Source organism: Rousettus aegyptiacus, unplaced genomic scaffold (assembly GCF_014176215.1).
Source record: "Rousettus aegyptiacus isolate mRouAeg1 unplaced genomic scaffold, mRouAeg1.p scaffold_m13_p_2, whole genome shotgun sequence".
Lineage (NCBI taxonomy): Eukaryota > Metazoa > Chordata > Mammalia > Chiroptera > Pteropodidae > Rousettus > Rousettus aegyptiacus.
The window spans coordinates 53,605,078-53,621,266 of NW_023416295.1; the positions used below are offsets into that span (position 1 = coordinate 53,605,078).

Below are 16,189 nucleotides of genomic sequence, written 5' to 3' on the forward strand. Positions count from 1 at the left end.
ATTTTTCTCACCGTCTGTCAATATAAAGAAATGACATTTTATAAGTTTCAGTACACTTCTATACTTTAAATCATCAGAGGTAAAAAGTTAAGTCTTTCTTCAGAATCTCCAGGTTCAATAACTGTGCTTGCTAATGGCCCAATGTTTCACTTCTTTGCTGGTGCAACAGTGTCTATTCCAAATCTTTCTATTGCATTTTTAAAACTGCTCACATCTCCAAGGTGCTAAGAATAACTAGTTTGACTATCAAGGAGCACTTTAATTTTACCTATTTCACTGTTTAGTCTCTAGGTGGACTTAACTTCATCTGTTCATTCAGTTATTTGATGAATATTTATTGTCTATCATGTGCCAGACTGAATGTTTTATAACATTAGATTTTCTTTTAAAAAAACTTGTTATTTGAATGCTTTCATTCACTTTACTATTATATCTACCCAATCAGCATCTCTATTATTTACATCAGTTAAATATCACTTAAATATTTTAAATTATGTTCAGAATAAAAGTTTCTAAATCTCAAGTTCCTGATCACTTCCAAAATGATGACTTCATAACCATACTGTGAGCCTTAGAAACTTAAGAAATGTAGGTTCTTTAAAAAAAAAGATACCAAATTAGATCATAAAAGACTGACTCAGATCCAAAAGGCACATAAAATAGATTCCATTTATCGTTAAAATACAGGTTGTACTGTAAAAACACTTTGGTTGTGCAATGCAACAACTCTAAGAGTCATCATTCACAGCAACTATGGTAAAAACGGGATTCCCAGTATTGTATCGAATGGTGGCCCTATGCAGCCATTCTACAAACTCTGTCACCACAACCATCTTTGTTCCTTCTTTCTTGATGAGAAAACTTCAAATTTGTTAGTGTATGTGTCAATAGGTGAACTATTTCTTAACACAGGAACCGATTTATGATTAATCGAAGCCAGTCCCAGTGGTCTCACTGCCTTGTCCGTCATGGTTTAAACACAGAAACAAGACCCAATATGGTGAGAATAAATTCCTTGATGGTATCTGGGAAATGGTTTTCCTTAGAAATGAAAAGAGACATGAAGAACAACACTTCTTTTCTTCCACTGGATGTAGTCCTGTCTACAGTGACGTCTGAAGCTGTTGCACCCATAAGATGAAAGAAATGTCACCAAAATGTTTAACATAGTAGATGAGAACTCCAAGAACTGTCCTGCTTCAAATTTTTATGGAGGGATTATAAATTCCTTAGTATCTAAGCTATGGTTAGTTGTCATACATTTGGCTCCTCCATTCATTGGTATGGAAACAGAGGGATAGAAAGACTCTGTAACTTCTTATAGTTAGTTATCAGAGTGTTAAAAAAGCTTTCTGGTATTCCCACCTGTCTCACTATAGGACTACAAACCAATGACTGAATTTATCAAGGATATAGTTAACATTCAGTACTTACTAGTTATTGGGGGAGGGTGGATAGACTGTCGTAAACAAATTAATTTCTTTGTTTTTATTAAGTTGTGATACCGGGGAGATTAGAATTGAGTCTGGTGCTGCACCATATGTGATCCACATAATACCCCACCCTGTATCCGAGGGTTCATTCTTTCCACTCTTTTTGGTGACCAAAGTTCCTTTTCATCTAGATAGTTGAAAATCTGATTGTTCTGTAAATATGACACCTCACTGGAGAATGAAGGACAATATTTACACTTATCCATGTTAATATTAAACTACAGTCCAAATTTCTCTTATGCAATATAACCCAAACTTGTCATTTGGGGAAATCATAATAATAATGACAACCACATTGGAAGCAAGCATTTTAGGTAGCAGACAGATTATGTTTCAATATACCTTTGTCTAATCACCTGTAGAGCTATGTAAATGAAGAAGAATGAGGAAGATTGCAGTGTATTTCTACGTTTTACCTGGTTCAGGAGTCATTCTAGTCATTCTTCGTATCTGTTGCCCTCTAATAGGAGAGAGTACCAAAAAAGGAGGATTTTGAGTCGTAATGCTCTAGTCAACCAGCACACAGGTCACTTGATAATGGTCGGCCTGGCAGAGGTCCAAGTCAGGGAATACTTCATGGATATTCTGCCTGTCTTCACTTCAGTGATGACTGTGAAGTATGGCGGAACGTTTGTGCATCGGAAAGAGAGAAAGGGAGAAGGAAAGCGTCAAGAGAAGAAAAGCGAATGAAAATTACTTTTTACTCCTTGGGAAAAAAACAACACAGTATTTAGTGTTCTCAGAAGGAGAATTTTATTTTTCTTCTTTTGAATTTCAAAAACGCACATGGCTTGTGGCCTTAAGCAGAGAAGCACAGGAACAAGGCTGCTTTTGTACTCTATTAAGGTTGAGATTAAAGTCCCCACTGATAAACTGAACATTCTTTAAAAGTGACCAGAAGCAAACAGTGTCTGTTTGCTGCTACTTTATTACAAAGACACCACTGAGAATAGCTAAGAATATACTATTTGATCTTTAACAGGTTGACCAAATGATTGCAGTTGGCTCCAGTATGAGATGCTTTCTGCAAATTATTGTTTCTGGTTATAAACCTTTATAATATCTCAGAATGAATTATGTATGTATTTCATGTTTTCTTTTCTGTTATCAGCCTTGATGTTCTCATTTCAAGTTTCACCCTAGCCTCCTAATAATGCAATATTGAGGCCATTCAGACACTAATTATGCCTCCGTGGCTTTTTTGAAATGACTAAATCAGCATCAGTTCTATAATTATCATTAGCAAGTTTGTATCAGTAGCTCACATTACTTGAAGAGCTCAACTTAAATGATTTGTGAATGTACTCATCTAATACATTGAACACTCTCTATAGATACACACAGGTGCTTGCATATTGCTTCATGTAAAATAGAAAGTCTGTACATGTATATTGCATGAAATATATTTTCAATACAATATTAAAACATTATTTCCATAACTTGAAATATTAAGGCACATAGAGACACCCAAGATACTTGTGCTTTAAAAGCCGAGTTGGGGTGAGCAGTGTAAGGAAATAGACTACTATTACGCATACTTAAGGCTAGATCTGATGTCTTCCTCATTTTCAAAATGTTCAAATAGGAATCTGGCAAAGATGATTGACAGGAAGAAGTATCTGAATGCAATTCCTCTGTATTTTCATTGTTTCTGTTCTTGAATTATTGATATTGCCAGGAGTCATTTGCCATGAAAACAAATCAAGATAGGTATGGTAAGCACTTCCTTGAATGCAATGCTTTTATATTAAAAAAAAATGTTTATAGCATACCATTTTTGTAATTTAACAGAATGACGAACTGGTGGGAAAAAATAACTAGAGAAAAATAAAAGCATAGCGCTAATTAAAAGCTTAATTCTATGACTAAATACACAAATGCTGTATGTAAAAAAATGTTACAGGGAAAAATAAAACATCTTCTGAGAGAAGAAGCTATGAAGGTCTCTTTGTATTACTTAGAAGGGAAAGCCTCACCGTAAACCAGGAAAACCTGATCAGAATTTCTGAATTTAGGTCTCTTCAGGAAGACTGGGGCGTACATCAAAAGCTAAGCTATTGTACTTCCCAGTGACAATCTCTTTCTTTTCTCTTTTTAAAATTTTCACACCACCTAATACTAGATCCTTGTTTTGTACAAAAAACTTGTGCCAGGCTGTAGTATTTTATGACCTACATTATTACCCTCTGGGTAGTGAAATGATGGTGCCAAACTAATTATTGCTTTGTCTAATTTTAAATCCAGGTCTATGGAGATTAACAGCTTGCACATTAATTCAAAGCACCAACAGCCCACCTCACCTAATGCTGTTTTAAATGAATTAAAAATCCTGTTTAGGAAACTTTAATATACTTGAAATGAAGAAAATGTGCATCGATATTTTTATTCAGCACATAAAAACCAAATTCACTTTGCTTATTTTTCTTGCTCGAACTTACTGTGGGGAAAAACTTTTCTGGTCTTCAGGCACTACTTCTCTTGAAAATGAAATACCTGCTAAGCCAAAAGCACAGTCTGAGTGGAACTAATTGTAAAGTGGCAGTGGAGCTGGGGAGAGGGAGACAAAATAATGAGAAGAAAGACTATGTTCAGTTTAAGGGGGGGAAAAACATTCAATTTTAGGGTATTGTCCCTTTTTATATCTTTGACATTAAACGAATGCCTTTAAACACACTGACATTTTGTAATATTACAAATTGAACGTGCAGTACCGAGCAATCAATATAAATAGACCATCTATAAAAAAGTCAAGGAAGCATATCACCAAACCCTACAAGAAGGATTGACAGTTTGAGGGAACAAAAAATGATAGACCATTGCAATAATTTCGCAGCTAGTTGCCCCGTTTCCAGTTCTATTACCTGTATCTTCTTAAAGCAGGGCTGAGACCACATAAATCTCTTGCTTAAAAACTTTCCAGAGCTTCCTGTTACCTACCAACTGAAATGCGAGCCTCTCATCTAAAGACTGAATGAAATTCCTGCACAACATACCCCCTATTCTCATTTGCATCCTCATTTCCCCTTTAGTGCCTATATAAAGCAAAGATTCAACCAAACTAGATTAAATGCTGTTTCTTGAGTAGGCCCTCATGTAATTTCCTTTCTCCCTGCCTTTGCTCACGCCTTTTTCATGTCTACAAGTCGACTCAATTTCCTCAATAAACATTTATTTAGGTTTGTCATTGTGTTAAATACTGTTGTGGGAAGGAGAAAAGTCGGAAATTAGATCGCCTGCCCTAGAGAAGCTTGCAATCTAACAGGGGAGACAAACACAAAGGAACTTTTTAAATGATGTGAAGGTGCAAAGAAAGGCGGATGGAATCTGAGAGCCCAGGGGAAAGGCACTCAAGAGCCCCTAGGAAGGTGGAGGTGTGTGCTGAAGGGGGTTAGGCCACAGAAGAGGAGGGGAAACCAGAGGGCACGATGAAAAACAAGGAACAGAGGGGACAAACAGTACTGTGTATGCAAACTACACGCATTTTGTTGTGTTGGAACATAGAGATCCAGACGACAGAGGCCAGGAAAACTGCCCTCTCCTTTACGAAGGAGCCCGTATCTTCTTCTGAACAGAACCTCTTTGTGAGTGACTTACAGCATTCACTTTGAACTATATTTATCTTGTCTCATTCAAAGTGGTTAATGTCCGTTTTCTTTCAACCCTCTGCAATTTTTTTTGGCAACACTTCTTACCACAGTAAGTGTTCAGTATGTCCTTTCTAAATGAAATTGAGAATCATGAAAAATCAGGCAATGGTTATAGCCAATACTTGAACACTATCATCATTTAAAGAGTGAATGAAAAATACACTTTTGCATAACCAAAAAGAAAAAAATCTCAAGTGAACCTATCACAGGATTTTCCAGTTGTCTCTCTATCGTAGGGTTAGATCATGGAGAAGATATATAGACCAGTCTAATACAATTTGACAGTACCTGTATTCAAGTGTAATTCTAACAAATTGAATAATTTTACTAAAATGAGGTCAAGATCTCCACCAGCTTTTTTGGGGGGGGAGGGGGTGGAGGCAGGGGATGTGGAATAAGGACTTCTTAGTAGTCTTAGCTGAACTGAAGTGCAAATTAAGAGTCTTAAAATAAACCACAATTTTGTGGAAACATTTAAAAATATTGTGACAGTAATTTGCATTATGTGAGACCTATGCTAGATTTTGTGAGCAATATGAAAAAATGACTAGGTCTAATAAATAGCTACCAAATCTTGGAATATTTTTTGGAACACAGTAGCTTGGAACAATATTAATAGTTTAATATTTTATTAAAATAGTTAATACTTGGCTTTGGAACTAAAAGTGGTATTTAAAAATTAAATTGAATTTTAGTTAGCACTTCATGGAAAACCAAACACAATAGCCTCCCCAAACAATTTTTTCTCTTTAAAGCCTCTTGTCACCCTCATCTCTGTTCTATGCTCTGTCTACTCTCATCTTTTGCTTTCCTTTTCTTCTTCCTTCACATAGGTAAAACACATCTCGGTATCTAACCAGGGTCAAATTATACTTAGTTCAATGCAGATAAGCATATGGTCATCTGCAAAATCGTATTCAACATCACCTTGCTTATTTCCCTATCTTTCACTTTGTTGCTTCTTACATGTGCAGAATAAGAACAGAAAAGAGTAGAATTCTTCCTCTCTGCATTAACTTGAAACGCGCGCGCGCGCGCGCACACACACACACACACACACACACACACACTCTTACCTCTCCTGAGAAAAAAAAGAATATTTATGTTTATTTTTATTTCTAGTTTCTTAAAAAACCTAGAATGTAGTGTGTATTAGAAATTCATAATACTTGTTCTCTTTACATTAAAAAAAAGAAATAATGTGATTAATGCAGTAGGAAAAAAAATTAGTCCAAAAAGTTTTTCACAGAATTAATTATTTCCTTGACTAGCCAATCAACTTTCTTTAAAGACTCAATTTCTTATCCTCATATCATCACAAGAAAATTTTCGTAAAATATAGACAGATATGTTAAAAACAGAAACACTTCTTTTGAATCGAAGTTTAAAAAGTAAATGTCAGTAGAATATGGTGACTTTTAAAATGCTATTTAATCATACTATGTTATTAAAGATAGTTTTATTAAAACAACAAAAACCAGAAACATTGTGCTAATTTTGCAAACAAAGAACGAATCTTTTTGAAAAACAAAGTTCGGTTTATCTTCCTGTGGGGAAAGGTAATTGGAGAGAAGCAAACTTTATGCATACCTAAAAAAAAAAAAAAAAAAGCTAGAAATAGTGGAATGAGAATGAGAAACTATACTGTGGATCTTGGATCTTATTTGTCATGCAAATCTCATAATATATGTTCTATACATAAGCCTTTTTTTCCCTGGGAGTATATGTAATTTTGAACAGTTTTAAAACTCTGAATATATACATGCAATGGTCTTTTAAATAGTTAACCTTTCTTTGACTCCAAAATTAATTATATTCGTTTGTATGTTGAATGATGAATTTTATAATCTGTATTTCAAATGAACATATAAGGAAATTGAAAAAAATACTACTTATCTATTAATAAACTGCTGCTAACCAGACTTCTTCCTGCCTCCTTTAAAAGTAGGGTTTATTTTGTTTTAGATATTGAAAACTGATTGCTTTAAGTCCATCATCAAAATACATTGTTTTTCACTCAGTGGGTATTCCATTATATATATTTTATTCAGTATTTCGATTTACATGAGGAACTGTAAATTCAAACTCGGAATTTCGTGTTAAAGGATGATGAGCTTTGAACTTTTTTTTTTTTTTTAACAAGCAAAGACAGAGCAATTTTGCTTGAATTGCACAGAGCATCTGCTGTTTGTCCAGGACTTCTTGTCGTCACCCACCAAATGGGCAATAACTGAAATTATAAGTTCTTCGCAGTTGTTGTTATTTTTTAAATTCATCTGTACTCAGTCCAACAGTGACCCATAGATATTTCCCTACACTTATTTCTTTGTGGTGAAATCCAGTGGGCAACTTCTCACAATATCATTTTCAAAGCTATCTTGTAAAATATAACTGAAGGGGCTTCAGTGTTCTCTGTTACATCAGAATAAAGTTCTTCTGTTTTATTTTGAAGCCTGGTTTTTTTTTAAAAAAAAATGCACAGAAAGGTCAAATCCATTCCAAAGAGAAATCTCATTCCTTAGAAATATCTTGAATCACTTTTATTTTGTCTTTTAAATCCTATCATCTGCCTAGATTCAACTAAAATGTTTCTTTCTCATCGTCTTGGCTAAATGCATCCTTTCAGTGGCTAGCCTTTCAAAGGTAAGAAAATCAAAAAAGGAGAAAATTAATTTCAAAGTATGTTATTTCGTATTTTTTCTAAAACTGAATTTTATCATGGAGAGCAGCTATAATTTAGCCTATTAAATCTATAGCAGAGAAGTGGGGTGGGAGGAAAGTGAGGAGAGTTAGCCTGAAAAAGTGTATTTTCGGTCCCAGCCTTCAAAGGTAACATTTTCAGCTTGATGGGCTCCTGGTCGAATATATAATTTGCCTCTTTGATTCCTAGCTTCTTCGAAATATACAGGACCGATGTCCACCAGGCCAAAGTATAAACTTACCATTTATCTATTAAAGTCGCATTTAATGAAAACGAAGAGAAATTATTACCCCACTCACTCTCTTTCTCATTACAATTCCTAAAGAACTTTGCCAGGCACATTATCTCGTAGACATCATGATCAAATGTTATTGTTTGCTTTATTATCTCAGTTGGATGGTTGGCTAGTCTAGAATGAAATAGGTTGAAGGCAATACTCGAAGCCTAGAAGTCTGAATGAGGTTCCCATTCAAATGCTGTTGGGTGTTTGGGGGTGGGGCGGGGTGATTAGTAAACCAACTGAGCTTACACTGCATAGTAAGCGTCTGGATGCAGCACATTTACATCTAACAAGAGACCCCAGAAAACGTGTGTGTGTTTCTTAAACCTTATGTTCCGAACAAAAGGCTATCTCAGCAACAGACAATCAGCACTGCATTGCTCCCTGGGATGCGAGCAACACACTCAACTGCACATTTCATTCTTCCTCAGCTCCTAGCACCACAAAGCCCCTACTCTCTTTCCACTCCTGGGTCCCCAGATTGCTCCCTGGAAGGGGGTTGGGAAAGCAGAAGCCTAACGTCTATGCCTGCGCGCTGGCAGCCGGCACCGCGGGCCCCCAAGGCGCTGCGTTCCCCTGCCGGAGCCGCCTGGGGGTGGTAGGGAGGGGAGCCAGGGAACACGAGAGTGGACCGCACACCTAGACACACTTATGATTTTATTTATTCACTGGGAGGCGGGGGAGGGGAACTGGTTCATTCGGATTCCCCTCCCCCCCGAAGTTGTCTCCTCTTGGCAGATAAAGTCATTTTGTGGCTGGTGCCGGGGGCCCAGGGGAGAGTGCGGGTGAGGGCCTGGCTCTCAGGGCCAGATCTTGTCCTGCGAGCGGAGTCGAGGGGGTGGGGAAGGGCGGACCGGCCGCAGCTGTCGAGAGGGCCGGGAGCGGGCAGGGAGGGGCCTGCGGGCTGGAGAGCCGCGCAGCCCTGTCCCGCGGCCTCCGAGGCCGGCTGCGGGGCGCAGGGGCCGGCCGGTCACGCGTGGGAAAGAAAGGCCCCCTCCCTTCCAGGCATCGCTTCCCTTTCCCCAGGCCGGGCCGCCCGGGAGTGCGGGCAGGGAGACCTCCGGGTGCCCGCGCGCGTAATCATGACCTCAGGGCCCCCTCCGGGCCGCGCGAGCGCGTCGGCGAGGCTGGGCGGCCGCCGCGGCCCGGGCCGTGTAACATGACCCCAGCGGCCGGCCGGCCAGCGCGGCGCGGCCATTGAGCCCTCCCTGCCCATGAATCTCTGGCGCGTCTCTAGCTCGCTCGCCCGCTCGCCTCCCGCCTCCCTTTCTCCCCCTCCAGCTCCGCGGGCTCCGTGCGCCTCTCCCTCTCCCTCCCGGTCCTCCCGCTGCCCGTCTCTCTCCACTGCCCGCCTCTCGCCACTGCCTCCCGTCTCCTCTCCCTCACGGCAGCCTCCGTCTCTTTCTCCCTCTCTCCTTTGAAAACTGATCTTTGGCTCTTAGTGTGAAAGTGATTTGAATTTGGCTCGGCGGCGCTCTGCGCCTGCGCCCAGCCTCTGGCATGCTGGCTCCTTCCAAGCAGCTGTTTTGGGTTTGAAATTCCAACATGGCAGAGGCTGCAGTCCGTCTTCCCTTCAAAAACTTGGAATGATTTCAAATCATAGGCACCTTCACTTAACCCTAGCTTCCATTCATCAGCAAACACATCGGATCGATGCTTACGCTAACCTATCGGCTTTTCGCTCCGCGCGTTCAGGTAAGAGGAGCTTCGTAGTTTTCTACCATCTGTTTAAATTTTTGTTTTTGTTTGTTTTATCTTTAAAGAATATAAATAAATCCAAGACCTGTAATAAAAAAGAGATCTTCGAGTTGTGCCGTAAACATTAAATTTAATTTGCACTCGTTTCTATTCTGTACGCCAACCTGCTGCCTAATTTCTCTGTACAAAGTAGCCCTGAAACATTATAATGCATATTTTTGCTGCTTAATCATTGTAACAATAGTGTGGGATTAAGAGTTCGCGATGGCAAGAATCTCGTTTTCCGCTATATTGGGTTTATTACTATCTTTTTACTTCAAAAAAATAAATAAGAAAGCGGAGCCTTAGGGTGGGGCTAGACTTTCTTCGGGAACTAACTTCTAAGTAAATAAGAAGTGTAAATAAGAATCTTGCACACACAAAAAGTTGAGGTTAAATTACAATCCCGTGGCTGGGGGAACGTAAAAATGTCAGAAGATCGGTTGCAGAAAAATGTAAGCACATCATCTTGGAGGGGGTACAGCGTGGTGGGCGTATTGTTGGCAAGGAACGGGAGAGAAAGATGTATAATTTAATGGTATATACAATCCACTGATCCTATTACCGTCCTCCCCGGAGCTCTTGTTAGTTTCAATGGGAGTGAGTGAAATTGACATGGACTTGCATTCCTGGTCATGTGCTTTTTTTCCTTTCTTTCTTCTCCTGTGATCTGAGATCCCCTTTTTGTTGATGTTGCTTTCCCCCTTAATTATATGCATGTAGGTTAAATGAATACCTGACGAAAGGGCCCACGTTTCAAGGCAGTGACATTTGATAGCTGAGAGGAAAAGTGGCTTTAATGAAAAGCAACCTTTGGAATTCCTGCTTGTGAGAAATCCAATTCAGCTTTTTGTGCTGCCAGCAAGAAATGATCAGTAGCACCAGTGTTTATGGTATGTCAGTTTTGGAATTTACTTCCTTTGCATCTAAATAGGAAAGACAAATTAAATAGCATGATCGAACCATTGGAGACTCTGCTTGGGAAGCAGATTCTCATGATATATAATTCCTTTAAAAATATATGCATATTTTAATCTGTCAAAACGCTTGTTTATTCTTGCTATCACTTGTTTATATATTTTAGTTTTGATTTATAGATTACTGTAGTTTACTTTGAACAGTTTTAGTTGTTATCCCAAAGTTGCATGTTACTACTAATGGACTATATAACCATTGAAGTCAAATGGTATGTAAATTAGTTAAACTCAGTGTGGGGTTTTTTGGGGAGGAGGTTGGGTGGAGAGGGGAGAGGGCGGGAGTATGGGGAAAGACTGCTTACTAATGAAAGTATATCTATATATGTACACACACAGAACTGGATGAATTTTTCTCAATCTGTTAACGCAATTTGACTACCGACTCTCTCAATGATTGCACTTTGTGGAGTAATCAGTTCTTCTGAGTGTGTGTGTTATTTTGGAGGGAGTGAGTGAGTGAGTGAAGGGATATCTTTTACATGAAAAATTAAAAATGTTTTGATTGCTTAAAATCTTTAATGCCTTTTAAGGAACAGTGGCAGTTTTTTTTTTCCTTTGCTTGCCATTCACTTGTCTGCCTGTCAGCGCTTTTTACTTTTAACCTGTGACAGAATTAAATAATCAGGCACTGAAATTGACTTTGTTTGAAATCGCTCTTTCCTCTTTACAAAAAAAATAAAAAGGTCAGATAAAGGGAGTGAGAGAGAGTTTTCAATAGCTCTTGTGACCATGTCTTGTGTACACTTTGTGATATTCAATTAAGACTAAGAGGCCACAACAACAACAAAAAGACCTTAAAAGTATTTTGCATAACCAAAGGATATGCTCACTTTAAACTGTTGTTGTTGTTGTTGTTACCTTTACCCCCAACAGCACCAGTCACCCTGAAAAGAGAGAGAAAAGGAAAGGGAGAATATGAAAGAAACAAATAGCAGTGGGGCAAAGCTGCCAGGGGTCTGTAATGTGGCCGTGATTACTGCTCTCTTATAACACAAATGTGAATACAAGGAAAGAGACTACGAGAGCCGCTGCGCTACATACACTTCTGGTTGGACTCTGGCGACTGTTGAGCTAAACACACACCGCTCTTACACGATAGGAGGGATTTGATTGAATTTTGCATTTGGAACTTGTTGACTTTGAAGCGATCAATAAGAAGACTGTTTATTTTAGATGCACATAATTTGCCCTGAGAAATGTTTTAAGGAGGAGAGAGCACAGCTTTTTTTTTTTTCCCCCGGAGCTGTTGGAGCGAATGGGATTGCCAGATGGGCGATTTCCCTCTGTGATGTTAAAGCTGTAATATATATTCAGAGCAGATTGGGCTGCTGCCTGTGATGAGGAGGATATTACATTTATAAATTTTAAATCGGCGCTCGGACAATGTGGTGAGAGCAGAAATTGGATGGTTTGACTGTTTACCATATTGATACTTAAATGTGATTTCTGGGTAGTAGTAATAATAATCACTGCAATAATACGTAAAAAACACATTGGATTAGGCAATTATATAATTCATGACATTTAACAGCAGATTTAAGTGTGTAAATTGCCCCCCACCCAGGCTCTGCTTACTATTAAATAATAGTCCCATAATTTATTTCCCTGAGTGTCTAAATGCCCGTTGAGCAAATGATGTTCACTCAGGAGCCTTGTTATCACACACTAGAATTCTGGGAGAAAAAGTTTATATATATATATATCTATAAAACAGGCACTCGTGTATATGTATAAAGTGGAATTAGTGGCTCCTATTTTGTAATTCTCTTACTCTGAATATTTTTAGATTTTGTCTCTAATGTGTGGCCTAAAGGAACCAGAACTACAAACCTAAAAGGCTGGAAAGTGGGCAAGTGCTCACACTCTGGCAGCTCTGCTGTTGCAAATTAAAAGTGTGTTGTGGTCAGGAAATGAAAGCTACAATGTCTCTTTTGAACAAGTCGTTTATCAAGAGAAACATCTATCAGGGACTGCCTTGTCACATTGATCCTCTAAAAGTTAGGTCCGAGGTGGAAGCCGCTTTGATGTTTTTGATCCTAAATTTAATACATAAGAAAAAAAGCAAGGATATTTTGACCAGAGTAGATTAAAAAAAAATTTCCAGGAACCAAAAAGATCTGTTTATTAGTATTGTTATTATGTGTAAAGTTTTTTGGACACAACATTTGGAAGGCTTAAGGAGAAACCCCAGCTATTATAAATGGCCGGTTGATAAATATATATTTATAGTACAGTCAGTTATGGCTAGCTTCTTGGTTCACTTGGACGTTTTGAAAATAGATTGCATTAAAGGAAAAATTATTTTGAAAGAGTGGTTTGGAGCAATATGTAGATAATTGGAGTTTCATTCATTCAAATTTTAGAGTTACCCTTTTCCCTTCATCCTGTCTTTTACTACTTTATGTCTGTTTCCTATCTTCTTTACATGTGTGACATATTCACTTTTATTTGGGAAGGAAATGTCCCCCCCCCATAAGAATCATTTCCCAAAACACACTTGCTCACATCATCTCTTTTGTTTATTAATTGTGCATGTGGATGGTTATCGATATAAACTACAGGGACTCACAAGGCTTTCGGAACTTCAGCTTAAAAATATAGGTAGGTAACAGGTTAAATATACCATGTATTCTTGAATACTAGATATACTGCATGTGTTATTCAAATTGTTAAGAAAATGATCAAGTTTAAAATAAAATGTTTGTCTTTTTGTGTGTGTATGTGAAAGCAGTTAAAAGCATCCTACTTCATCTTGGGAGGCAAAGATATGAGAGAAGTGTTTCTTTGAAATATACTTCATGGACACCTATACTGCTGGTGGCTGGCTACTTGCTGTTTCATATGGGTCTAGCAACTACTAGTGATAGACCACAAGGAGTGTGGTGGGAGTTTTGGGAAGTGTAATACTTGCTAATTAATCATGTCTGAAATGAAAGAATCATAGCAGAGTAATAAAGTCTCATTGTTGTTTTCCTGGAAGAGAGTAAGACTTCTGTTTGGAAGCTGTACGTGTGAGTTGACTTGCTTTTCTCTTAAAGATAGTTTGTAGGGTCTCTTTGAAATTATTTCAGGAACCATCTTTTTTTGAAAACAGAATAGTTTTCTTTCTCCTGACTGTACTGAATCGGTGAGATTCTTAAAATTGTCTCTCATATCTTCTGAGTGAAAACATACAGTGTTTTTCTTAGTTATATTGAAAACTCCAGCTAAGTTTCCAGTACTGGTTTTTTTTTTTTTTTATTTCCCCACAAATAGAAAATCTTTTTTGTTGTTTTTATTTATGTTAAGCAGGAACTTTGAAACCTTTCTGTAGGCAGGTACTTCTGGTAGACGTACAAGAGGGAAGAAATTTCATTTAATACTTTTAGATAGCACAAGCATATGAGCAGAGGGGAGAAAACAAGTCTTACCTCCATGAATTTATGGAAAATATCTGTGTAAAACTTGAGATTTCTAAGATAGTTTAAAATATTAGCTACTTAAAAAGATGAATGAATAATATCACTATTGGTAAATTCTTTTTTTTTTTTCCTTGAGTTTTGGGCTGTCACCCTTTAGAATTTAATATTTTGCCCAGTTTAAACATGGGGACAGATCCCAAAAGTTTAAGTGTCTACAACATTTTACAAAATTTGTATCACAAGGTGAAGACGGCTATGCTAATGAGTCCCTATTTTTGTCTGTGTTTGGATGCCTTGAATGATTGCCTAATTAAGTAATCAGTTTCAATGGTCCAAAATCAGCAGAATTGCTAGGTACATTTGAAACAATTGCAGGCTTTTATGTTTTATACTTTCTAGTTTGTTCTTCGAACCCTGGTTTAATAGAAATGTTGGCTCTTTTGCCTTTGATCAATATATATTTGAGTATGAATTTCACATACATACTACTTTTATAAAGTACCACATTTATTGTTATAGAGCTAATAAATTTAATTACCAGGAATTTAAATTGATTTTTAAATTTTCGTTTGGGAGAAATTGTTCTGCAGACATTTGTGTGAAATGTTGACGTGTGCTACTGATCAATAAGACTTGATTAATCAGCATATCTGCTTTTTTATCTTGAGTTATTGATAAACCAGAATAAATCAACGGCAGAGGAAACTGCATTTTTTTTCAATTAAAAATACTTAATGCAATTGTCTCTTCCTTTTGGGATATACAAAAGCTAATGTTTTATTAAAATCAATTGAACTTAGAAATTATTTTTAGGTACCACTTGAAAGACTGGAAGTCCAAAAATTATTTCACCTTTTAATTAACACACACACACTCTCTCTCTCTTTCTCTTTACCATCTCTCTCACACACACAGAATCTAGTTAAATTTTTTGTCTATTGAATAAGAAAAACATTTTTTTTGGAAGACTGAAAACAAATGCCTGTTTAGCAAGTACTTTTCATGGTTGGATTTTGTAATTTTATTTCTTTTTTTATCTAAATGATTTTTATCATTAACTTTTTATGTAACTTACAGCAGAAATTTCAAGCATAGCTCCTTTAACATGACCGCTGATTACTGATCCTTTTGATATTTTTGATGTTATTTAAATAGCAGTTGTACGTGAGGGGTACCTACTGCAAGGAATGCAGATAGTGGAAATAAGGGGTAGGCAAGAAAAAGGTAAAAATAAATTGTACTGATAAGTTGGAAGCAAATCCAAAGCAGGTGGGTGTGCTAAGTTTCCTCAGGGAAGCACCACAGGTGCCTGTTAGGAAGCTCGGCCTCTGCATAGCACATGCTTACGGTACCTGTTGACGGTAGTCTTAGCCGAGACACTGAGGCAGTGGAAAAGATAGGTGATCAGAAACCATCCAAACATGAGATATCATATGGCACTTTCTTTTAATAATATTTACATATTTTGTGCAACAAATCTGCTTGTTGTCTTGTTGCTTGAATATTGACACTTCCCTTAACATTGCATATGGTGGGCTGTCGTTTCAGGGCATATTAGAAGCAGTAAATTCAAAGGAGAATTTCAAGTCAGATGTATTTATGTTAAATATATGTATAAATGGATATGTTTGCTTACAATTGAGCTACTATGACTTTCACAAAGCATTGAGAGTATCGCTGCCACCAATCAGTTTTGAAACTGATAGATCTTGAAAGTAGAATGATGATTTAATATATGAAGGCCCAAGGTTAAACTTTTTTTACCCTTCAACCCAGCTTAAGTATGCATATTGTTGTTAGGAAATCTTTTTTAGGAAGTATCTTTTATGATCTTGGAAATTTGCAGCTTGTTAGGATTTTGTTCTCATTTTTATATCATGTGTAGCTTCTATTGTTGTTAGTAACATATAACTTACAAAGAAGGTTTTCTTACCGCAGAATGCATAATGTAAA

General features: G+C 37.5%; 1 protein-coding gene across 6 annotated transcripts in view; it reads left to right on the forward strand.

The window, feature by feature from the left end:
• The first annotated feature begins 9,499 nt into the window (after window positions 1-9,499).
• The window catches only part of FIGN (fidgetin, microtubule severing factor), a 111,377-nt gene continuing 104,687 nt past the window's right edge, over window positions 9,500-16,189 (forward strand). For 2 of the 6 annotated variants that reach the window (XM_016146417.2, XM_036237749.1), the window contains exons 1-2: window positions 9,681-9,816; window positions 10,582-10,751. Coding sequence is in view for 2 of the 6 variants with exons in the window: in XM_016146423.2 (XP_016001909.2) it covers window positions 9,708-9,816 (109 nt within the window). In the remaining 4 variants the exon portion in view is untranslated. The other 4 variants (XM_016146422.2, XM_016146423.2, XM_016146420.2 and 1 more) reach the window with 4 other exon arrangements.